The following is a 26034-nucleotide window of genomic DNA, read 5'->3' as shown; positions in this document are numbered from 1 at the left end:
ACCCTTCACTCTGACATATGCTACCTGTCACTGTCAAGAGTGATGGAGGATGCTGCTACTGTGCGGACTCAAGTAGACCAAGCAGATAAAGACCATTTGTTAAAAAAAAAAAAGTTACCCGTTATGTTTAGATTTGGGCAGCATGTTGTCTCCCTGTTGCTGAACTAAGATTTGCATCAAAAGTACAAAAGGCTGATCTTACCCTGGCAAATCTGATCAACCAATATAACACTCTTGCCCCTATTGGTCTGGTTATTGTTACCTAAGGGGAAATAATTAATTCTGTGACACCACTGCTTCTACAACAGCGATCAAGAACCAACCGCCATTCTTGCAGTGTCAGAGTGATCACATGACTTTTACAAGCTGGCATTGTAAACATTGTATCCCAAAATCCAGCATGCGCTATCATGCAGATTGTAACCACAGCTAAAATCGTCATGCTCCTGACACCCCTCTTAACTTCAAGAACTTCTATATCGGTCACCAACACTATATCGGTCACCAACGCAAGAAAGGTAGAATGACTTAAGTTTCGGAGCTTCTGACACACTCTAAAGCAGACATTCTCAGCTTGGGTTCCTCTAGAGCAGGGGTCTCCGAACTTTCTAAACAAAGGGCCAGTTTATTGTCCTTCAGACTTTATGGGGGCCGGACTGTGGCCAGCAGGAGTGGAAAGTTTCCTGGCATTGATAGGAGTAAATATCACCACATTTGGTATTATTGGGAGGAATAGTGCCCCATTCTTGGTATCGGTGGGAGGAATAGTGCCCCATCATTGGGAGGAATAGTGCCCCATCATTGGGAGGAATAGTGCCCCATCATTGGGAGGAATAGTGCCCCATCATTGGGAGGAATAGTGCCCCATCATTGGGAGGAATAGTGCCCCATCATAGGGAGGAATACTGCCCCATCATTGGGAGGAATAGTGCCCCATTCTTGATATCGGTGGGAGGAATTGTGCCTCATCATTGGTATCATTGGAAGGAATAGTGCCCATCATTGGTGTGAATGGGAGGAATAGTGCCCCATTATTGGTATCAGTTGGCAGAATCGTTTTTTGTATCCATGGGAGGCTCCAAAGGCCGGAAAAAAGACAAGCAAAGGGCTACATCCGAAGACGACTGCTCTAGAGGTTGCTTGGGGTTTCTTGAGATTTGACTGATTGGCCTCCTATTTGATAATACCATGATTCTGGGGCCATTGCCACTTGACAGAGCCAGCAGCATGGCACAATGATCTTTTTTAGTATTCTTTAAGGCTACCATATAGGTTACATTATGGATGTACAGTCAACTTTAGATTTACCAAAACTATGTAACGTGAGGAACTACCCAGTCTATCCAATCAATCTCTATCCAACCAAGAAGACCCTTGCACTACATACTTGTAGTAGATCTAAAGGAGGTAGTACAGATTGTAGGGTGTATAGTGAGTTTAAGAGTGGCATTCTGACCACCACTGTAAGGGGGGCATTCATCACACTGACCACCAAAGAATTGTTTTAGCAGGGGTTCCCTGAGACTTGAAAATTATTTCAAGGTTTCCTCTGGGGTAAAAAGACTGAGAAAGGCAGCTCTAAAGTTTGGTTTTCTGCAGTCTTGGATGCAGTTTACCCACTTTATAGCCCTCATCGGTACCCTTTGGGCTGTCCAATGAGTTTATTTGTTTAAAGGGTATGTAAACCCTAACAATGAACTTCACTTATTTGCTCCCTTTTTGTCTGTTAAAGATACCATTGAAAACATTTTTGTTATATCTACTAAAAGAGGGCAAAGAAATGCCTGTGGAGCCTGACAGAAATTCACTGAGTTGCTATAATGAACTGACAACACTGTGCTGAAATACCACAAAATGTTATAAGCCCAATCTGAGTTCCCTCTGTGAAGTACAGAACACCCCCCTCTGTTGTAGAGATGAGTTTTGTAGCCCTGTCATAATTCTGCTTTAGGGGACAATGCTGCTCTTATGTAGATACAGTATAGTGTTGTCACTGTAGGACTGAAAGTATGTTACTGACAGGATCACCGGGTGAAAAAAACCTTAAAAAAAACAATTCAGCCATCACTTGTAAGTCCTAGTTCACATTGAAGGCGACTTTGAAATTGCGCTACTTCACTTGAAGTAGCGCGATTCCAAAGCTACAGGCCATGCCATTTCATGTGTGACTTATCTGACATCTGGGCGACCTCCTGCACAAATGTCTATACAAGTCACACATGAAATCGCAAAAAAATAGTGCAGGAACCTTTTTTCCAAGTCTAGAGTCACACTGAATTGAACGGTTCCATAGGCACACATAAGGATTGATTTGTCGTGCGATTTGGTACTGTCAAAGTCTCACCAGTGTGAACCAGGGCAAAGACCAGTAAACTGCAATGTGTTACATTTTTGTGTTCTTGGGTTTAGATCAGGGATCTTCAAACTTTCAAAACAAAGGACCAGTGTACTGTCCTTTAAACTTTAGGGGATCCAGACTGTGGCCAGTGGGAGTAGAAAATGCCATGACATCCTTGGGAATAAACACTGCCATAGGCTAGGTGGTCAGATTAGTGCCCCATCTTTTGTGTCAGGGAGAGGAATAGTGCTCCACCATTGAGGTTAGTGGAGTTAGTTCCCCAAAGGATGGATAAAGGCAAGCAAGGGGCCACAACCGTCCCCCGGGCCACAGTTTGGAGACCACTGATTTTAGATGCACAATAATCATTTGTTAATTTTTTTTATTGCATTTTATGTGCTAAGCTGCAAACAAAATCTTACTTGCTTACTAACTTGAATTAATTGAACTGTAATTAAACTGCACTCTTTTTTTTTGTGTCTTCACAGCTGTACTATCAGGTCTTGAATTTTGCCATGATAGTATCATCAGCCCTCATGATATGGAAAGGCCTTATTGTAGTCACTGGTAGCGAGAGCCCTATAGTTGTCGTACTAAGGTACCTACAGACCCACTGTTACTTTTCACTTTACTGTTTGCGCAGTTTGGAGTATTGATATATACGTTGCCAGGGTGGATAAAAATCAATGATTTTTAAAAAATAAATAAAAAAAAATCGGATTTTTTTTTATTTAAATCGGATTTTTTTGATTTAAATCGGATTTTTTTATTTAAATCGGAGGGGTATACTCCTTGTTATTAGCTTGCACATTTTTCGTGATGCTCAGGTTGATTTGACATATCTTTTCAACTCAGGAATATCTGACATTATATTGGAATGTGTATTCTTTTGTTTAATTTTGGTAACGAAAAAAATGTTTATTGCCTGAGTAATTCCCATAGATAAAACCCTTAGCCCTAAAATGAGTTTATCTTCAGCCTTGCTATAGTCTCAACGAATACCTGCCTTCATAGCTGCATGATCTATTTTGGTTAATGCCTGCATGTTCCTTTGAAAGAGTAACCAAATTCTCCTTCCTTAAAAATTATTTTCAGAAACCAAGAAATAGTTCTTAATTCTTAGTTTTGTTTTAGCCTAGTGCTAATCAGGACGTTAGCATGAGGTATGGTGCTGATCAGGACGCTTGTATGATGGTGAATCAGGATGCTGGTATGGGGTATAGGGGTGATCAGGATGCTGGTATGAGGTATGGCGGTGATCAGGATACTGGTATGGGGTATGGCGGTGATCAGGATACTGGTATGGGGTATGGCGGTGATCAGGATACTGGTATGGGGTATGGCGGTGATCAGGATACTGGTATGGGGTATGACGGTGATCAGGATGCTGGTATAAGGTATGACAGTGATCAGAACACTATTATGGGGTATGGCAGTGATCAGAATGCTGGTATGGGGCATGGTGGTGATCAGGATCCTGGTATAGGGCATGGTGGTGATCAGGATGCTGGTATGAGGCATGGTGATGATCAGGATGCTAGAATGGGGCATGGTGGTGATCAAGGTGTTGGTATGGTGTATTGCAGTGATCAGGGCGCTTGTATGGTTTATGGAGGTGATCAGGGCGCTTGTATGGTTTATGGAGGTGATCAGGGCGCTGGTATGGTTTATGGAGGTGATCAGGGCGCTGGTATGGTTTATGGAGGTGATCAGGGCGCTGGTATGGTTTATGGTGGCGATCAGGGCATTGTATGGTTTATGGAGGTGTTTAGGGCGCTGGTATGGTTTATGGAGGTGATCAAGGCGCTGGTATGGTTTATGGAGGTGATCAGGGCGCTGGTATGGTTTATGGTGGTGATCAGGGCGCTGGTATGGTTTATGGAGGTGATCAGGGCGCTGGTATGGTTTATGGAGGTGATCATGGCGCTGGTATGATTTATGGAGGTGATCATGGCGCTGGTATGGTTTATGGTGGCGATCAGGGCATTGTATGGTTTATGGAGGTGTTTAGGGCGCTGGTATGGTTTATGGTGGTGATCAGGGCGCTGGTATGGTTTATGGAGGTGATCAGGGCGCTGGTATGGTTTATGGTGGTGATCAGGGCGCTGGTATGGTTTATGGAGGTGATCAGGGCGCTGGTATGGTTTATGGAGGTGATCAGGGCGCTGGTATGGTTTATGGTGGTGATCAGGGCGCTGGTATGGTTTATGGAGGCGATCAGGGTGCTGGTATGGTTTATGGTGGTGATCAGGGTGCTGTAAGTCATATGGTGGTGATCAGGGTGCTGGTATGTCGTATAGTGGTGATCAGGGTGTTGATGTATGGGGATGTTTTTAATGAATTCACAGACCTTTCTAAAATTCTGTAATTTATGGGCTACTGACTATAGATTAAGGAGAAAAAAAATTAATTTAAACCACCAATGTCAGGCTGCAACATAAGAAAAACTGATAAAAGTGAAGGAAGTTTGAATACTTTATAAATTTGGTAATATCTGAACTCCCATCTTTTGTTTGTTTAATTTTGGTGACTTTCTAGGTAGTAAAATATGGATGGCTACAGTATCTTGAAGGTTGCACCATTAAACTATAGTAGCAATGTTAGCAGTGTATTTCCCTGAAAATTAGAGGTACCAGGAGGAACCAGTGTACTTTGGTCCCACATTCAAGATATAAACTGTATTTTAAATGCTGATGAAGGAGGCCCTTTAAAACCCCTGAAACCTGTTGATTTATTTTTATGATGCAGTAAACTCTTCATGGCCTCACATTTGCTTTTTTTTTTTTTTTTTTTTCCTGTACACTTTGGAGCTCTCCTATTTGTGTTCTGACATTTCTTTAAAGTGGTATTAAACCCAAAAGTAAAATTATTATTAAAGCGCAGATTACCATTCTTTTTGTAAAACATTTTTTCAGCTGTTTTTTTCCCTTTAATTTTCATCTGGTGATCTGACCAGCAAGTCTGTTACAGTACTTTTCTATTTCCTTTAACAGACCAAGCTGTCCTGACAAAGTGCCAGGTAGAGAGTTGAGACGAACCATTTAATACTGACAGAGGTACTTACAATGGTCAGTTGTTGTTCATTTACATAAAGCATTTATCCCGAAAGGAAAAAAATTGTTCTGTACTGCCTAGCTGGAGTGCAGCTTCAGTTTGTTAGTCAGTATAATAATAATAATAGCGCAGCGCTACAACTTACAAAACAATATACTTATTAAAATAAGTGATATAAGATCCATAAATATATAAAACATGCAAAAACAACACAAAAACATTTAAAATGGTGATAAGATCGATGCAGATCTATTTAGTGTCAAAAACCTCTAAAGTGCCCAAAAACTGTGTACTGAGGTCCTCTCCAAGGCCTCTTGAAGTGCAATCAAATAACTCCACACACAAATAATAAAATATTTGTATAATATAAATCCAGCATCCCCTAAACACCCCTACTCTCCCATGCAGACCTTGGTTAAAAACAAAAGACCCTGAGGAAGTCACATGATGTTAGTGACGCATCATCAACGTGATGGTACGCGGTGACGCAGTTCCAGTACGCAGTGACGCACATCCGCCGTGGACACCATCTTAGGACACCCATTTCCTGTAACCCATGCAGTACACCATAGCATGAGGTTTTAAAGCATGTGTATTGCTGTTTACAAGTGAGTGGGCATTTATTATTTAAATATTATATAAATAATATTATAAAATAATATTTTATTATTTGTGTGTGGAGTTATTTGATTGCACTTCAAGAGACCTTGGAGAGGACCTCAGTACACAATTTGTGGGCACTTTAGAGTTTTTTGACACTAAATAGATCTGCATTGATCTTATCACCATTTTAATTGTTTTTGCTTGTTTTTTGCATGTTTTATATATTTATGGATTTATTCATCGTATATAACTTATTTTAATAAGTAACTTTAAGTAAATTATTTTGTAAGTTGTAGCGCTGCACTATTATTATTATTATTATTATTATTATATTGCACAAGCTTGAAAGGTATTAGCTAAGAGTGTTGGCCGCTTTAATACACACAATGATCACTCCAATTAAGCGCAGGAGGAATTTTTTAGTTAGTTTGTTAGTCAGGTCCATCTAAATCTGCTAGTCTACCACTGCCCTCCTGCCAGACTAACAATACTGCTGTCCAAAGATGTCTCTGTTGCTCCTCCACCTATAGGAGTGACACCCTAAGACAGGGAGTGTTACTGATTTGAATCACCAAGTGAGAATAAAGGAAACAAAAAGGAATGGTAGGCCCTAATATATGACCTTTTTGGTTTCAATACCACTTTAATGGCAGCCATTGTGAGAGTGAGCACAGTGGTCATAGTATTTTAGGGGTCGTCGTAAATCTGAAGTACAACCTACCTACATGGTTCACAGTCTGGGATTAACTCAGCTTTGCTTTAGCCAGAATAATGCTTTGTTCATTTTTCATATTGTATAGATTTGTTTGTGACTTTCTCATTTTCCATGTATGAGGACTATGTTTGAGTTTTGTAATAGAATGTCGGTCTCTTGTTGATCTTAAGACATAGGTGTCTTGTCCTCTTGCAGTGGCAGTATGGAACCAGCATTTCACCGGGGAGACCTGCTTTTCCTAACAAACTTCCAGGAAGACCCCATCCGAGCTGGAGAAATTGTGGTGTTCAAAGTAGAAGGAAGGGATATCCCTATAGTTCACAGAGTCATCAAAGTTCATGAAAAGTAATGTATCATTATTTGTTTTTCATTATTATGAGTCATTGGTACAAAGCACTTTTTCTAGGGCTCCTCCCCAGGTGTTAAAGAAGTTGTATAGGCTCAAGCTTTCTTACCTTTATGCATTCTATGTATGAAGGTAAAAAACCTGTGTGCAGAAGCCCCCCCATAATACTTACCTGAGCCCCATCACAATCCAGCGATGTGCACAAGATCCTTGGCTCTCCCAGGACTCTCCCTCCATATTGGCTGAGACAGCAGCGGGAGCCATTGGCCGAAGGCTCCTGTTCACATCGCTGAATGGAGAGAGGGCTGAGGTGAGTATTATGGGGGCCGTTGGGGAGGGAGCAGCACACAGAAGGTTTTCTCCTTCATGTATAGAATGCATGAAGGTAAAAAAACATAAAGCCTTCACAATCACTTTAGGCATATTTTTTTGTGTACTCCATAAACTGTTAAGGTGGCCATAGATAACCCCCTTTTTTTTTTTTTTTTTTTTTTTTTTTTTTAACAAGCCAGTGGGCTGAAAAAACAAACAAACAGATTTCTTCATTCACACAAGCATGATGGATAAAGGAATCATCCCTGCTGAGACATTGGGGTTGATTTACTAAAACTGAAGAGTGCAAAATCTGGTGCAGTTGTGGATGGCAACCAATCAGCATCTAACTTCAGTGTGTTCAGTTATTCTTTGACAAAATACCTGGATGCTGATTGGTTTCTATGCAGAGCTGCTCCAGTTTTAGTAAATCAACCCCATTGTATTCTGACAGACTTATCTGATCAACAAAGGTTTTTCAACATTCCTGTTCCACAAAAGTCAACCTAACGTTAGCCATACATGGGCTGAAATTGGACTGCTGATCCAGCTGAATTTCAATCCATTTGTGGCCAGCTTTCGTTGGTGAAGGAGTCTAATAATTTGTATTATCCATCAATCTAAGTATCCTCCCATTTTGCCTCCTATCCTGACTCTTTGTGTTTGATTTTCAGGGAAAATGGGGACATTAAGTTCCTGACCAAAGGTGATAACAATGAAGTTGATGACCGAGGTCTATATAAAGAAGGCCAGAACTGGCTGGAAAAGAAAGACGTTGTAGGCAGAGCGAGAGGGTGAGTTGTAGTCTCCTTTGTGTCGGAGAATGTTTATTAGCGGTTTACACATTTGCTGTGGGGCTCTGGGACCTTGAGTTTATTTCCTACCAGGGCTTTCTCATATGTAGAGTACATGAATTTGTACCAACTAATGTGTGTATCATCATACGTAGCTGTCATAGCACCGTTAGATTATAGACTCCTGTAGGGGACACATTGGTTGGAAATTGTATGTGTGCTTTGTAACTGTCAGAAATAAAACAATGCACATTAGTATATTAAAAGGCAATTTATATTCTTTGGTATTTTTTTTTTTCTTTAGCTAGGAGGTAAAAAATCTGTTCCAGGATTGATCTAGCACTGTGCCTAAGAACAGCGGCTCTCCCCCTCCTCACAAGTCAGGAGCTATTCGCTCCTGCTGCTGTCAATGAAATCCTTTGAGGAAAGAGTGGGGGGTAAGGCTGAGCAGCGCTGTTTGTGTCTATAGACGCAGGCAGCTTGGCTCTGGATTGAGCCTGCATGAGTGCCTCCTCAGGAGGCGGCTTCCTATGGAGGCACTCTCCGAAGAGGTGGAGCCAAGAGCGTCAGCGGGGTCCCCAGAAGAGGAGGCTTGGGACAGCTCTGTGCAGAAGCATTGCACAGAGCTGGTAAGTAAAACATATGTCAATATATAGAAAAATCTTGTGAGCTGCTATTCTGAGTGCAAATACCAAATAATAATATAAGCAATATAAATACTGTGTAAATAATTGTGAATCGCTGACACCATACACATACCTAAACAAATGTGTTAATTATAATTAAATAGCAATGTAGTGCCACGCTCCACTATCAATAATACACAACTTAAATCATCTATCACATGATCTATTAAATAAGCGTCCATTCCGGAATCTTTGGCCTTTTCCATCCACTATTATGTAGAAATGGAAAGTTTCTTAGTTCACCTCGTGTAGTATATTCAAACCAATATGTGTGCACCTGCACCGGTTGTGCTCTCACCTTATGTATATGACCAAATTGCTAAGTAAGGTCATATAGAGCATGTGTATCTTAATTGGACTGTGGTGGGATGGTAATGCTGGCCAGTGGGTCTGGGTCTCCTCCTCCTCCTCCTCCATCAGATCAATGCCAAAAAAAAAATAACCAAAACATAGTTCTTTATCCTTACAAAACATTTATTTTAAAATATGCAGTATTCCACTCACATGTAAAAAGGTGAATAAGCGCTTATTTCAAAATAATTCCTCAAGAGTGCCGCTATCGATCTTGTTCAGCCATCCTTCATACACAGCCAGCTGACATCTCGCTCTACTGCTTACCGAGCGTCGTGACATCAAAGCCCCTCCCAGTGGCGTCCCTAGGGGGTCGGGCCGCACCAGGTGACACCATCACAGGGGGTGCAGGAGCAGGATGCCAGCAGAGCTTCTGGGCTCTTTAAAGGTCCTGGCCAGTTATTGGTGTGATCCCGGCACAGTGACAACTGTCCCTGTGGTATCTGTAAAATGAGTATCCCATGAAGATATGTAGATATCCCGCTGAAGCTGAACCCGCGGATCACTATGGGTTGCAAGATCAGTTAACCACGTATAGTTTGCAAGCTGACGATCCCCGCAAGATGGATGGGATCTGTGGACTGGGGAGCATAATGCATCGGAGAGAGGACAGTGACATTGGGGTGGGGGGGTTTGCAACCCATAGTGATCCACGGGATCAGCTTCAGCGGTTTGCAGCCTGTAAGGGGTTGACTGTGGCAGCTCTGTGCTAAAGTCGGATTTCGGCTTCTTCAGCCTGAAACCGGCACATGCGCAGTTACTTCAGGGGATACATATCTTCATGGGATACTCATTTTACCGCTACACCGGCACCGCTCCTTCCTCTCTGGAGGGGTGACACCATGTGTTACAGCACCGGGTGACACCAACCCTAGGGACACCTCTGGCCCCTCCCCTACGCTTTGCGTCACAGGTTCAGCTATATACTGCTCTATGTAAAAAGAGGGCACAGCGCTAAGGATAATACAATTACCTCTGATATATAAACATACAGTAATCAATATAGGAATATGTGACTATCTTGTGCTAAAACAACGTGCCAAAGAAGTCCTTAAAAGTAACAAAATGGTGATTCAAAACGTGCGTCTTCCGGTGATCAAAATTAATTGAATCATGCACTCGCCAGATGCATAATTCAAATATGCATGTAGATAATATCCAGATATCCAAGCGAAGTTATCTTAAAGTCGGATATGGCATCATAGGATCATCGTCTAGGCACATCTGCCCGTCCGAGTTCTCCTTATGGATCGTGTGTTTCCACACTAAAACACCTCTCAGCTGTCTTCCCAGGTGGTTCTGCGGGTGGTGGACTCAACAGGGTCCCAAGAAAGAAAGCCAGGATGGTGTGATATTGTTTTAAACGAAAAAATTTATTGATCCAAAACAAGACAAGGACTAAACAAACAGAACTGACCATAAAAGGTGTACAAAGATGGCCGCCGCTCCATGCAGTGGCGTGATGTCTGGGGTATGCTGCTCTTACACTGACGTGTTTCGTGCTAAATGCACGTATTCATAGGGAGTGTGTCAGCTGCTCTGCAACACATTCTATGTGAGAATGCTTTGCATTCATTGAGGAAATGCCAAGCTTTCACTGAATGGTGTCTGTGCAAACTGAGGGACTCCATGATGTTACTGTGCAGCAGGACAACTGCTCGGCTCAGGATCTGGAAGACAGGTGAGGATCACTGTAGTGGTGGTGGCTATTATAGTGATTCTCTGCTTCCACAGGGATTAGATATACATTAAGGTCATAGCCCTGTCAGACTTGAAAAGGTAAGTGTTGCAGAGTCTGCAGAAATTGCCAGAATACAGATTTATAAGTGAAATTTGCTCCTTGATCTGAGTTTTCATACACATTACAATTCAGCGCTCTATTTCTGTCACCTTGTAATTTACTACATTTGAGATGTTTGGCAGTCACCAGCAATTTATATGGAGCTGTCAAATTCAACATGTACTGATCACACGCACTGTACGCCAATGCAGCAATGCACAGTACTCCTGTCTGTATTATTAGGACCATTGTGCAGATTATACAGATTTTCCTGTAATGGTCAGCCAATGTCGATCTGTGCCCTGCACGGATGTGTAGATTATCACGGACTGCTGTTAACCATTTACACACAGATGTGCATGCTGGATTGTGGACCTTTTTAAATATTTTGTATTTTTGCTGTGATATGGCTCTTACTACAGCCAGGGTGACTGTGAAGAAGCCCCATATACTGATTCCCAGCTGGTGTTCACATCATTTGACAGTGATCGGCAGACAAAGCTATTTTTTTGTGTTTTTAAAAGTGTATGTGAAGGCCAAATAAAAAATATATGCAATATATCCATACTTTTTTTCAATGTTTTATCCTTTTAATGATCCCACAGAAATTAGCTGTTGTGAGCTGACAGTGCAAGGTATTTTCCGGAATGAAATCACAAGGATTGGTGTCAGCCATGTCTACTTGTTACTTGTCCTTTGTCGAACTGCTCCCCTCTCATCTTCTCTAAAGCATAGTGGGGTGGTATTCTACTTGTGATAACACAGGCAACGTTAATGGGATATCTCGGGTTTTCTGGCAGGATTAACAGGTTCTTTTTTATTTTGTTTTGTTTTTTTGGAACAGCTATAACAACACACTATCACTAGTACATTTAACAGACTAAAAGAACCAAAGTGCATTATTAGGGTTTACATACATGGTCTGCCTCCTGCCCCTTACAGTTGAACACAAAGCTGTATTTTTCCCACTTAGATAAATGGTAACATGCAACATCGCTGCCTAAACATTATTTACATCTCGCCTTGAAGGAGTGATTCACGCAAGTGCAGTATGACCTTAACCTTGAGTCGTTCTGAATGAATAAGGGCTCTATCGTGTGTGGAAGGGACTGCTGCTGCTCTGGAAATCAATCCATGCTCTGATCGCTTTACAGAGGTGTTTGACAGGCGTGAAGAAGTAATATGTCTCCTCCTCACCATCCTGTAATTGCTGTACTACGTGGCTGCAGTCTGTTTCAGTGCATTCCTATAGAACTGCAGCACGTGTGCAGCTGTGAGCAGCTGTATGTTAGTGTTTAGGTAGGCAGTGGGGGGTGCAAAAACCTCAGTTTATCTGCCTGGATTTATTACCCCTGGCCACACGTGTAGTGAGGTCATTCTGCTACTGATCTGCCACCAATGACTACACATGTTGACATCTCAGCTCTGAAATCACTAGGAAGCAGCAGTGGTACATATGGTCCGTTTGTGCCCCATGCATGTAAAATGTTTGCACATGTGTACATCATAAAATAAATTGGTACACATGTCAAACGTTTACATGTGTACATCATACAATAAAGTAAAAATCCATCCTTGGATACAAATTTCCTTGTTTTGGTTAACACCATTAAACTCTGTGGACCAAAACTGAGCTGTGTAAATGGACCTAAAACTACTGTATTCTCATCTACAGTCAGGTCCATAAATATTGGGACATCGACACAATTCTAACATTTTTGGCTCTATACACCACCACAATGGATTTGAAATGAAACAAACAAGATGTGCTTTAACTGCAGACTGTCAGCTTTAATTTGAGGGTATTTACATCCAAATCAGGTGAACGGTGTAGGAATTACAACAGTTTCCATATGTGCCTCTCACTTGTTAAGGGACCAAAAGTAATGGGACAATTGGCTTTGCAGCTGTTCCATGGCCAGGTGTGTGTTTTTCCCTCATTATCCCAATTACAATGAGCAGATAAAAGGTCCAGAGTTCATTTCAAGTGTGCTATTTGCATTTGGAATCTGTTGCTGTCAACTCTCAAGATGAGATCCAAAGAGCTGTGACTATCAGTGAAGCAAGCCATCATTAGGATGAAAAAACAAAACAAACCCATCAGAGAGATAGCAAAAACATTAGGCGTGGCCAAACAACTGTTTGGGACATTCTTAAAAAGAAGGAACGCACCGGTGAGCTCAGCAACACCAAAAGACCCGGAAGACCATGGAAAACAACTGTGGTGGATGACCGAAGAATTCTTTCCTTGGTGAAGAAAACACCCTTCACAACAGTTGGCCAGATCAAGAAAACTCTCCAGGAGGTAGGTGTATGTGTGTCAAAGTCAACAATCAAGAGAAGACTTCACCAGAGTGAATACAGAGGGTTCACCACAAGATGTAAACCATTGGTGAGCCTCAAAAACAGGAAGGCCAGATTAGAGTTTGCCAAACGACATCTAAAAAAGCCTTCACAGTTCTGGAACAACATCCTATGGACAGATGAGACCGAGATCAACTTGTACCAGAGTGATGGGAAGAGAAGAGTATGGAGAAGGAAAGGAACTGCTCATGATCCTAAGCATACCACCTCATCAGTGAAGCATGGTGGTGGTAGTGTCATGGCGTGGGCATGTATGGCTGCCAATAGAACTGGTTCTCTTGTATTTATTGATGATGTGACTGCTGACAAAAGCAGCCGGATGAATTCTGAAGTGTTTCGGGCAATATTATCTGCTCATATTCAGCCAAATGCTTCACAACTCATTGGACGCTTCACAGTGCAGATGGACAATGACCCAGAGCATACTGCAAAAGCAACTAAAGAGTTTTTTAAGGGAAAGAAGTGGAATGTTATGCAATGGCCAAGTCAATCACCTGATCTGAATCCGATTGAGCATGCATTTCACTTGCTGAAGACAAAACTAAAGGGAAAATGCCCCAAGAACAAGCAGGAACTGAAGACAGTTGCAGTAGAGGCCTGGCAGAGCATCACCAGGGATGAAACCCAGCGTCTGGTGATGTCTATGCGTTCCAGACTTCAGGCTATAATTGACTGCAAAGGATTTGCAACCAAGTATTAAAAAGTGAAAGTTTGATTTATGATTATTATTCTGTCCCATTACTTTTGGTCCCTTAACAAGTGGGAGGCACATATGCAAACTGTTGTAATTCCTACACCGTTCACTTGATTTGGATGTAATTACCCTCAAATTAAAGCTGACAGTCTGCAGTTAAAGCACATCTTGTTCGTTTCATTTAAAATCCATTGTGGTGGTGTATAGAGCCAACAATGTTAGAATTGTGTCGATGTCCCAATATTTATGGACCTGACTGTATATAAAATTACAGATCTGAACACAGCATAGTGCATACACATTAGTCATATGTCTGGCAATTGTCAAGGTCCTACCTTTTCCCAGAGGTTATGTTACTCCATGTGCTGGCATCTTGGATTTCTGCAGAGCATGGTGGGAATCTTTTATGCCTTCAGGTCTCTGAGGTCCATCCCCCAGAGGGGTGTGGCTGATGACATATAAGCCATGTAAGTCATGTAAGCCTGTGGTCCGCACATGCCCTTTGCACTTATGTCTTGTTGTTGCTATTGCTCGTGACTCTCCTGGATTCTGACTCTGCTTGTGACTCGACCATTCTTTGTGTTCTCCTTTGATCTGACCCTCCGTTGCTGAACCCGACCCGTGACCTGTGATTCTCGTCTGCTGTCCTGTACCGTTTTGTCCCGTTGTTGTCGACCCGGCCTGCCCGACTACTCTATTGTCCTTTCCACCAGCTACATGCCATTGGTGGCGGCCATTACCGCAACTGGGGTGTCTCGGGGGGCCGTGACCTGGTTCCTGGCTGTGTCAAGTCCATCCCCACCATCAGGGGCCTTGGTGAAGGGCAGCCTGGGACTTAGACTCCGCGCCCTGAGGGACTTCGGTCTGTGGGTGGTGGTTGTCGTCAGCCAGTGCGTTACATTGTAAATAGGCCTGCCTGCCCATTCCAGCGTTCCTGTCCTGACAGCAATTCACTGTAGCAGTCATGGAGAATTCTTCTTTATTGGTACAATATACAGGATAAAAGCAAAACAAGCCTGCTTTGTGGCCGAAACACCCAGATGTGGTTGTTTGACTTATATCTTGCAAGTTTTTTTCAATGGTGAATACCACAGCAGGTGCTGGAATTGTTATATGTGGGAGTATATGACTTTTCCCTTCATGCTATTTTCCAGTGCTGGGTGCTTGATTGGCCATTTGTCAGTCCCAAGGTGCAAGTGCCTTGGCTTAGTGGTTAGCATTCCTGCCTACTCAACCAAGACACTATCTGCATAATGTTTGCATGTTGTCGCTGTGGGTTTACCCAAAGAACTCCTGCACTCAAAAGACCTGTTAGGTTGCAGGCAGAAAAAGGGAAGCGCCATCTAAATGCAGCAAACCAACAATTTTTATTAAGCTTATAAATTGGCAACTCGCATGTTAAAAACTGCAACTTCTTTATCAAAAGGGTAAACATCGCTGTCATTCTGGTCTTGATGGCCTGAGGAAGGAGCATACATCCTCTGTAACGTGTGGCCATATTCACACACCGCTCTGTGTCCCTGGACTGATGTCACTGCCACCCCTGCACTGGCGGTCCACTCCAGGCTGGATTGTAGTACTCTACCACCTCCTGGCTCTGGTTTTTCGGCTCTGGCTGCTACAGTATCTATACAGCTTGCTGGTACACAGCAGAATCCTGGGACCAGGGCATCAGTGGTGTTTATCCTTTTGATAAGCAAGCTGCAGTTTTTAACATATGAGTTGCCAATTTATGCGTTAAATAACAATTGCTGGTTTGCTGCACTTAGACAGCTCTTCTCTTTTACTGCTTGCATTCTGTTTCTAGAGTTCACTTCTGACTCTTGGATAGCAGCCACAAGTTTGAAGCAGACCATAGGAGTGTTTTCCTTGGACACCATATTGGACTTTAATTGGACTTTCAAGCTGTGTTTTACAAAGGCTTAGCCCTGTGTTTAATTTAAATGCATGTGAGATAGGGACCGGTGATAATTGACAGCACTATATCAATACTTGTAGTAACAAGTGCAGTCATATGGGTGCAGTGAAAGGGTCCTTTAGACCTGTAAGCACCAATCCAAAAATTACACAGGGGTTTTGGAAGGGACCATGGTGCCACTGGTGGTAAGCTCAAGCTTGTATGCAGTGTAGGTAAAGCTGAACCTCGTGCATGCTTACATTGTTCCATTTTAGCACAATGGAAGTATACATATCTAATACCTAATGGGTCACTGGATCTATCTATACCTAATGGGTCTATTATGAATGCTGCTGCTAGACTCATACACCTTACCAACCGACCAGCGACTGCTGCCCCTCTTTGCCAATCCCTTCACTGGCTTCCAATAACCCAATGTATAAAATTCAAAATACTAACCACAGCTTAAAAAGCCATCCACAACACTGCCCCTAGCTACATCACCAACCTCATCCACAGATACCGCCCAAATCGCCACTCCGCTCCTCCCATGATATCCTCCTCTCTAGCTCCTCATCACCTTCTCCCACACTCACCTCCAGGACTTCTCCAGAGCCTCTCCCATCCTCTGGAACTCCCTACCACAGCATGTCTGGTCAGCCCCCACCCTGTCTGCCTTTAGGCAATCTTTGAAAACTCACTTCCACAGGGAAGCCTACCCCACCTCCACCTAAGAACTATACTTGAATCACCTCCGCCAGATCATCCTCCGCAGCTATCACCTTTTGTATCACCTCCCCCTTGCTTTAGATTGTAAGCTCCACGAGCCGGGCCCTCCTATTCCTTCTGTACTGAAATGTATTGTAATTGTGTTGTCTCCCGTTATATTGTAAAGCGCTGCGCAAACTGTTGGTGCTATATAAATCCTGTATAATAATAATAATAATCTAACAGCCACAGCTGGTAGCACTGTCTACTACAGTGATAGTCGCTATCTTCTGGTTCCTGTGCCGAGCAGTTTCTCCTCTGCACACTGACCACATGGGGGGACTCACTCAGCACCTTCGCCATTCATGAAGGATTTTGCATTTTTCTCAACATTTTTGATTGGAAGAGGTGGGGAGGAGGGGCAGTAATGTCACAATCTCTACCTCATACAACCAGAAAACACTTCGTATTCATTAAAAAAGCAAATACAAGGCATTCTATGAATGGCGGCAGTGCCAAGTGAGCCACACTACCCCCTTCCCTTTCCCAATGGTCAGTGTGCAGAGGGGAACCTGCTTGGCACAGGATCCAGAAGATAGTAGGGATGCACCGATACCCTTTTTTGATTGGTGAGTAAGAGTACCGATATTTTCGGTCAAGTACTTGCCAATACCGACTATCGATACTTTGCGGTGCGATTTTGTCAATACAAACTGTATGGATGCAAATTGCACTTCAAAGAATAGCATGTGATTTAAACAGGAATGCTATTCCTGCACAGATTGAATGCAGTTTCCCCACTGCACCACATAGTATCGGTTTCAGGTATCGGGAGCATTTTCATGAGTACAAGTACCCATGAAAATACTCGGTATCGGCGACTAGAAGATAGCACCTAGCACTGTAGAAGTGCCAGCTACTACGATGATTGTCAGCTTTTCCAGTACCCCATCATGTATGAGATCTGCATGCTTACATTGTGCCAAGCTGGACCAATGTAAGTGCAAATTATATCATACATGGAGTTCAGCTTTTTTGGCGATTTGTTGTGCTTCACTACATACTGATTTTTGGACTGTGAAATTGATCATTTAGCTTCATTTTGAGTATTATCGCTGGCCCAGAACTCGAGCTTGTGATCCAGAAGTCATGGAATGCCGAGCTTCTTCTATTAAACAGGCAACTATAAAGAAAACCGGTCATCTGTTGATAACGCTGAAGATTATACTGCAACCAGTTCAGTGTGTGCTCTAATGCAGCTTCATTAACGTGAAAAAGGGAGAGCTAAAGACCCAGAAAGCTAGAATTCAGACTGATTACATTTATTCCACACCAAGCGTATATTGGGTCATTTCATGGCAAACTAACTATTGGAATGACATCTCTTTCTCTTTAAAGGGTAACTCCACTTTCGTGGAGAAAAAAGTAGCAAATAAAAAACAATATATACAGAAAATAACTGCCAGACAAGCCATATTGTAATTTAATGTCTTTAAAAATTACCTCTCCTTTTCAAACTGCAGTCACTGCATTTTTCAATAAATTCAATGCAATATAGCAACTTGGAGTGTTATGTACAGAACTCCCCCAGAAATGCACTTTCCTGCTTGGTGGAAGAATTCTGCAGTAAGATACAGGTCAGGTTTTAGGCATCCTAAGCAACAAAAATGTCATTTTTGGTGAGATACTCCCTAAGGGTTATTTACTTCGAAAGGGGTGCAGACACTGCCACTTTTCTCATCAGAACACTGAGTTGTGCACCAGCTGCTTGTAATGAATTAGTCACTCCCATTCCAAATCCCTGTACAAGGCACGATTTTGAGCTGTTACTTTAGAGGAGAAACAACATTTGTTAAAATCCTTACAATATGCATTTTTTGGGGTGTTTTTTTGGGGGGTTTGAGAGTTGAGAGTCCCCCCACCTTCCCTTCAATCACAGTGCCCCCACCCTTACCTTGTGCTGCTGCTGGGAAGAAGAAAGGGTCTGGAGGAGGACCAGAGGAGAGCTGCCAGAGTCTGCTGAATGCTAAAAGCAAGGGAGGTGGAGACGAAGGGGTGCTGCGGCTGCACAGAAAGGCACAGAATCTGGAGGAGGAGTTCTGTCGTCCTCTCTGCTGCTGACACAAGGGGGGGGGTATTGCAGCTGAAGGAGAGGTGCGAGGACCACATGAAATGGCATTGCTGACCGGATGTTTGACACATGTGGGCTAGGACCTTATATACGCGGGTGCATTAGGGATATACGACATCACATTCTGGAATTTTTTTGTGCTTGGCAAGCTCAAGTGCTGCCTACAGCTGTCCATGGACTTGAATGGCTGTGAGCAGGTATATACTGGTACTTGCAGATAGAGTACAGATGTATTCCCAGAACATGGTGGTATATTCCTGTACACTATACACGGGTTTATGGAAGGACCAGTGTAACCTGCTTACAGTTACAACATCCATTCATGTCCATAGGTGTCTGTATTCACCCCCTGGCTTGCCAGGCACAGAACAAATCCAAAATGTTCTGTTCTACGCCCCTATCGCTGCCCATGTGTATGCGGCCTAACCTCAATACTGTTATAGTAGTGTTTTCCTTTCATTAGTGGTCTCTTGTTGGTTCCAGACCATAACCCGAAACATTCAGCTTCTCTGCCAATGACATCCACAACTTGGGAGCAAGTCAAAGACGGCGGTCTCAGAAGTCAGCTTTATTTGCATCCACTCGCTCCGGACCTTACTACCCTCCTCTTCCCATGCAGTAGTAACAGTACTACGTGTTGTGGGTCTGTCAGCAGATGACTGGTACTCTCCAAGAAACGTCTAATTGTAATTACCGCATAGTGTTACTTACTGAACTGTAAAAGAAAATCTTACATTGCATTATCTGCTTTATTTATTTATTTATGCACAGCCGTTCAGTAATAAAGAGGTTTGCAACTAGTTTACCATCCATTGGGCTCCAGCATAAAGCAAATTGCATTTTTATGTTACTCAGTCTTGCGTGCCGGTATTATGTAAGATGGGGGAAAAAAAACCTTCTGTGCCAAGACTGAATCAAACATTATTTCAGTGTTAGTGGCGCTTTCAGCTCAGGCGGCTTCCAGCACAATTGCAGCGACAAGTCATTTTTTTTTATTGCTCGTTAAGTGGCCTCTTGTTTTCTTTTTATAAAGACGCATTAACTATTCCCCGCTCACAGCAGCATCTCTAAATTCATTATTGTCCGTCCCTCCCTCCTTGTTCAGGTAATAAATTGGAAAAAGAAGCCCATTAATACCAATTATACTGCAGCAATTACGGAGCATTTGTATACTTTGGCAAGAGGAAGAGTTTCAGTTGGAAGTTCCTGTGTAGGTGCATTTCCAGTAGCAAAGGAGACCTGCTAGGACATAAATATGGCGGTTGCCTTTGCTGACTTGTTTTTAAAGCTGCAGACTCCAGGGCTCCAGACCATTCTTTAAAGTATATGGAACCCCTCACCTTCTAAAACAACCAATTCAATTTAACCGCCTCCCGACCGGCCGTTGTATATAAACAGCCGGATGGTGGCACTGCAGGGTCGGGTGGCCGTTTATAAACGGCCTCCCCGCACCCTGCTTGTGCGTGCTCCCCGGGAGCACACAGCACCGCGATCCGGTGCCCGCTGTGTCCTCCGGACACAGTGAAACAGCGATCGTTGGACGGGACCTCTGTGCGAGGTCCCGATCATGTGATCACTGATTGGCCAATCAGTGATCACATGCAAAGTAGTAAGCAAGATGTCACTTCTGACATCATTGCTTACTACGTGTGAAATCTGTGAATGATCACAGGTCACATGGTACAAGGCTATTCACAACAGCCTTGTACCATGTGACAAGCTGTGACCAATCACAGCTCACTCAGTAGTTCTCAATGGCTGCAAGAATGCAGACAGAGCGAAAGAGAAATTATTGCTTTTACATCCTATCAGTGTAAAAAGAAAAAAAAAATCTTCATCACCCCCCAAAAGTAGTACAGTGTCACCATGGTGACACTGTACTGCTAGGGTGACAGTATGTAAAAAAAATGTTTAAAAATTATAATTTTTGGTTATTAACTAATTTGGCCTATTTTTACTAAAAAGATGACGGAATACATTTTGGCCAAGATTGATGATGAAATATTATTTATTTGCAAAATTTTATAAGGAAAACACTTTTTTAAAAAAGTTTTGGACTTTTTCATTTACATAGCAAAAATAAAAATCCCAGCGGTGAATAAATACCACCAAAATAAAGTTTTATCTGTCTCAATAAAATGGTAAAAAATTCATATGGGTACAGTGTTGCATGACCGTGCAATTGTCATTCAAAGTGTGATAGCGCTGAAAGCTGAAAATTGCCCTGGACAGGAAGGGGGTAAAAGTCTCTGGACTGGAAGTGGTAAAAAATGAAAGGCAAAAAAATTGTGTATAGATATAAAAAAAAGGGAAAAATTTTATTTTTATAAATAAATAAAACCAGGGAACGTGGTGATGTATTTCCGGCGTGGACGCCATCTTGCTTCACCCTAAAACGCCCATGAAAGTACACCCGTAGCATTTCAGCTTGTGTATATGCTTAACAAAAATGAGTGGGCATTTGGCTATACATTTTTTATACAATATTAAAAGGTATTACACTATGGGAGATCTCTTTCTATCCTGCCTGTTGTTATGAGCTGGCTGAGTCTTACTATATCATCCCTGAGGGGGATCCTGCTGTTCTTCCACTTACCTGTGAGGGGATATCACCGCTGCTAGCCCATTTTACCTTTGAAGGGGAGCCCAAGCCATGGATGTTTACCCTTGTTTCCTAAAAGGCGTTTTGGCCCTTTGGGTCACTTCAATGAGGTGAGGGGGCAATTCAGCTTATTATGGATTATTTCCTTTTGCTTTTTGTGCAGATTTAACACTATCACCTGCACTATTATTATTATTATTACATCGAATTTATATAGCGCCAAAGGGTTTGCTCAGCGCTGTACAATAGAGGGGGGGGGGGACACAGCAACAACAAACAGCACACGAGGGGTTAGAGGGCCCTACTCTTTCGAGCTTACAATCTAGGAGGGAGGGGGCTGTGTGGGATGGAGTGGTAGGAGGAATGAAGGAGAACGGCTGTTAGGTGAGGGTGGGGTAAGCTTCCCTGAAGAAGTGGGTTTTCAGGGAGCGCCTGAAGGTGAGGAGGGAAGGTGACAATCTGATGGATTGGGGCAGTGAGTTCCAGAGGATGGGGAGGACCTGGAGAAGTCTTGCAGTCATGCGTGGGAGGAGGAGACCAGGGAGCAAGACAGAAGGAGGTCCTGTGAGGAGCAAAGGATACGGGTAGGGTGGTACTTGGGAATCAGGTTGGTGAGGTAGCTAGGGGCAGTGTTGTGAATGGCTTTGTAGGTCAGAGTCAGTAGTTTGAATTTGATGCGTTGGGCAACTGGGAGCCAGTGGAGGGAATGACAGAGGGGGGTGGCAGAGGTGGAGCGGCTGGTGAGGTGGATGAGTCTAGCCGCTGAGTTCAGGTTGATCTGAAGCGGGGAGAACCTGCACTGGGGTAGGCCGGTGAGGAGGGAGTTGCAGTAGTCAAGGCGTGAGATAATCAGGGAGTGAACGAGTAGTTTAGTAGTGTCTGGGGTAAGGAAGGAGCGTATCTTGGCGATATTGCAGAGGTGGAGCCTGCATGTGCTTGTAAGTGATTGGACATGAGGTATCTGATCTGTTGGAAAGATTTGGTGTTTTCAACGTATCTTTGGACTTTACCCTTCTCGGACATTTTTCATGTGACACTTTTATATTTGTTTTTTGACATCACCTTTGTTGTGATATCACTAATTTATGTCTTCTGGGTAGTATCTGGGTTTTTTTATTATTATTTATGCGATTAATATTAAAAATCTCATTTAGGGATTCACATATTTATATTCACTTCTTTTGGCTACTTATAGCCTCCTTGGTCACTATATTTATCAGTGTGGTAATCGATTAAAATCCCACATTTCAGGGATTCACTTTATATGTCGATTTATGTTTCAATACAGATTATCTTAGTATACTTTTCTTAGAGTCCCATTGGGACTTTTTTCTTTCTTATTCCTATCACAATTAATTATTAAATCACTAGTAATTCACAGTTATGTTCACCATGGATTCCTTGAGTGGATCATTTCATTGTAATTTTGTTTTGTGAGTGATTGTATACTGTATTTTGTTTCACTGTATTTTCACTGGTGGCTTACTTAAGTCATGTTTTTTGTTTGGTGGATGTGAGTCATTAGACCACGCTTGGATGATTTATACCAGTTTGTGTGCATTCTATTCTATTCTATTCACAGAGTTCTTTTATATTGGTTATGCTACAATATTTATTTGTATTAATCTGTACATCTGTAGGCTATTTAGTTAAGCTAGTGTAGGAAGTAGTGTAGAACTGGGGTAGCGCTGCACCAATTTACTTCTTAAATTGTATTTTTATATATTTTTTTTTTATAGAAGTGTTCCCATGCCCTCTGTTCTCAGCTGCATAACTAGCTGGGGGAGGAGAAACAGGAGTACACTGATCGTTCCAATGAATGGCTGTGGGGGAAGGGGCATGTCAGCAGAAGTCTGATCATTGGAGAAGAACAAGCTGAGTTCCAATCACTGCCAGAAAACTGCCCACTCTGTGCTTGTTTGTCTAGTGTGATCCGTTTTTCTGTTTCAGCATGTTTACTTGTTTTGAAAATGAGCATAGGAAATCAAAGGCAAGCATATGAGTCACCTGCACAGGGGCTAAGTAATGAATAACCATTACAGACTGATCAATGAGGGTTACAGTCACCTCGCCTCACCTCGGTTACAGTCACCTCCACATCACCTCGCCCTGACCCGTATCCCTTCACCTCCCCCGACCCGAACAGCACTGCACTCACCCCAGCATGCCACCTGCACTTCTCCTCCTCGTCTTCCTCTCCTCCATCCCAAAAATCGCCTCCCTCTACCCGCCCACCCCCCCAAAACAGCTCTACATTGCCCCTTCACTCCTGCCCTCTCCCCACTACGGCACTCACCACCTCCTCCTGGTACTCCACTCCCCGGTCGACCCACGTGCCACCACTACCAGACCCACACGCTCCTACACCTCCCATTCCCATGCCACCCTCCTCACCCTTCTCCTTCTCCTATCCGCTGGGGACATCTCCCCGAACCCTGGCCCCTCACCACCTCTCCCCCCCTCCAGGGACCCCCCTGCCCCCGCCAGCCGCCGCAACCCCCTCAACCTCATACCTGTGCACCTCCTCCCCGCATCCATCCCCCCTCTCTCGGTTGCACTTCTGAACGCCCGTTCGGTTTGCAACAAACTAACTGCCATCCATGACCTCTTTATCTCCCGCTCCCTCAATCTCCTAGCCATCACCGAAACCTGGATACAGGCCACTGACACTACCTCCCCTGCGGCACTCTCCCATGGAGGTCTCATCTGGTCCCACTCACCAAGACTGAGCGGTCACAAAGGTGGTGGTGTCGGCCTGCTCTTATCACCGCTGAGCACCTTCCAGGTCCTCCCTAACCCCCCCTCCCTAACCTTTTCCTCCTTCGAAGCTCACTGCATCCGGCTCTTCTCACCCACCCCCCTAAGGATCGCAGTGATCTACAGGCCCCCTGGATCCATAGCCCGCTTCCTGGATAACTTCGCCGCCTGGCTTCCCTTCTTCCTCTCCTCTGAGCTACCGACCATCATCCTCGGGGACTTCAACATCCCCATCAATGACAACACCCCGACTACTTCCCAACTCCTCCACCTAACCTCCTCCTTCGCGCTCACACAACACACCCAATCCTCCACCCACATCAATGGGAACACCCTGGACCTCGTCTTCTCCCACCTCTGTACCCTCAACCAGTTCTCTAACACACCCTTCCCTCTCTCCGACCACCACCTCCTCACGTTCTCCACCTCCCCTTCCCCCAACTCCCCCCCCCCAGTGCGCCAAACCATCACCAGCCGCAACCTCCGCAACCTGCACCCAGCCCCCCTCCACTCGGCTGCCGACCGCCTACACGACAGCATCCTTCCACTGTCATGTCCTGACCTAGCCACCTCCACGTACAACGACTCACTATCAGCTACACTAGACTCTCTGGCACCCCTAACCACACGCTACATCAAACCCAGACCGCTCCAACCATGGCAGAACGACCACACTAAATGCCTCAAACGTCGCAGTCGTGCGCTGGAGAGACTATGGCGCAAAACCAGGTCCCCTCATACATTCTCCCTCTACAAATCTGCCTTCCTCACCTACACCTCCTCCCTCCACGCCGCCAAGCAGGCCTACTTTGTTAACCTGATTAACACCCTCTCCACCTGCCCTCGCCGACTCTTCTCCACCTTCAACTCCCTGCTCTCTCCCCCCCTTCCTCCACTCAGTACCTCACTTACCGCCCACGAGATTGCCACTCATCTCCACAGCAAGATTGACGCAATCCGCAAGGACATAGTCTACTTGCAATCTACCTCCCCATCTAGCCTCCCCCCTTCTATCACCCCCTCATCTCTCCCCTCCTCTGACCTCGCAACGGCACTGCCCCCCACCACACCCAAGGCCCTGCCTACCATAACCCCCCCATCACTGCACTCCTTCAGCCCTACTACCACTGAGGAAGTCAGCAGAGTCTTCTCAGAAGCCCGTCTCACTACCTGCCCCCTGGACCCCATCCCCTCTCAACTCCTCCGGTCACCCCCCTCTTCCCTCATCCGCTCCCTTACCCACATTTTTAATCTCTCCCTCTCTACTGGCGTATTCCCCTCCCCCCTAAAACATGCGCACATCACCCCCATACTCAAAAAGCCCTCCCTGGACCCCACTGACCTCAACAACCTCAGACCAATTTCCCTGCTGCCACTCACTTCCAAGCTCCTTGAGCGCTTGGTCTTCGATCGCCTAAGCTCCCACCTAGATGACAACAACCTCCTTGACCCACTACAGTCCGGCTTCCGTCCCCTACACTCCACCGAAACTGCCCTCCTCAAAATCACCAACGATCTACTAACCGCCAAAGCCAAAGGCGACTACTCTGTCCTCCTCCTCCTAGACCTCTCTGCGGCCTTTGACACAGTCGACCACCCCCTCCTCCTTAATAAACTACTCTCCCTTGGCATCAGAGACACCGCTCTCTCCTGGTTCTCGTCCTATCTATCCCAACGCTCCTTCATTGTCACCTACAATGGTGCCACCTCCCCTTCTCTCCCCCTCTCTGTTGGGGTCCCCCAGGGCTCTGTCCTTGGACCCCTTCTCTTCTCCATCTACACCTCCTCCCTTGGCAAACTCATACACTCCCACGGCTTCAATTACCACCTCTATGCTGATGATACTCAAATCTACCTATCCACCCCTCACCTCACCCCCTCATTCTCCGCCCGCATCACTCA

The 26034-nt window shown here is 44.2% G+C and overlaps 1 protein-coding gene across 1 annotated transcript in view; it reads left to right on the top strand.

Moving 5' to 3' along the window:
- Positions 1–2825: 2825 nt before the first annotated feature.
- SEC11C (SEC11 homolog C, signal peptidase complex subunit) overlaps positions 2826–26034 on the top strand; it is a 49896-nt gene continuing 26687 nt past the window's right edge. Inside the window, exons 1-3 of the mRNA XM_089689470.1 lie at positions 2826–2936; positions 6906–7055; positions 8043–8162. Coding sequence (XP_089545596.1) covers positions 2854–2936; positions 6906–7055; positions 8043–8162 — 353 coding nt within the window. The 5' untranslated portion in view covers positions 2826–2853. The remainder of the gene's footprint in view (positions 2937–6905; positions 7056–8042; positions 8163–26034) is intronic.

This window comes from Staurois parvus, unplaced genomic scaffold (genome assembly GCF_062004578.1).
Source record: "Staurois parvus isolate SC_StPar_1 unplaced genomic scaffold, SC_StPar_1.0 ptg000475l, whole genome shotgun sequence".
NCBI classification, from domain to species: domain Eukaryota; kingdom Metazoa; phylum Chordata; class Amphibia; order Anura; family Ranidae; genus Staurois; species Staurois parvus.
Note: the sequence above shows the minus strand (reverse complement) of the source record. Positions and strands in the feature narration are given on the sequence as shown.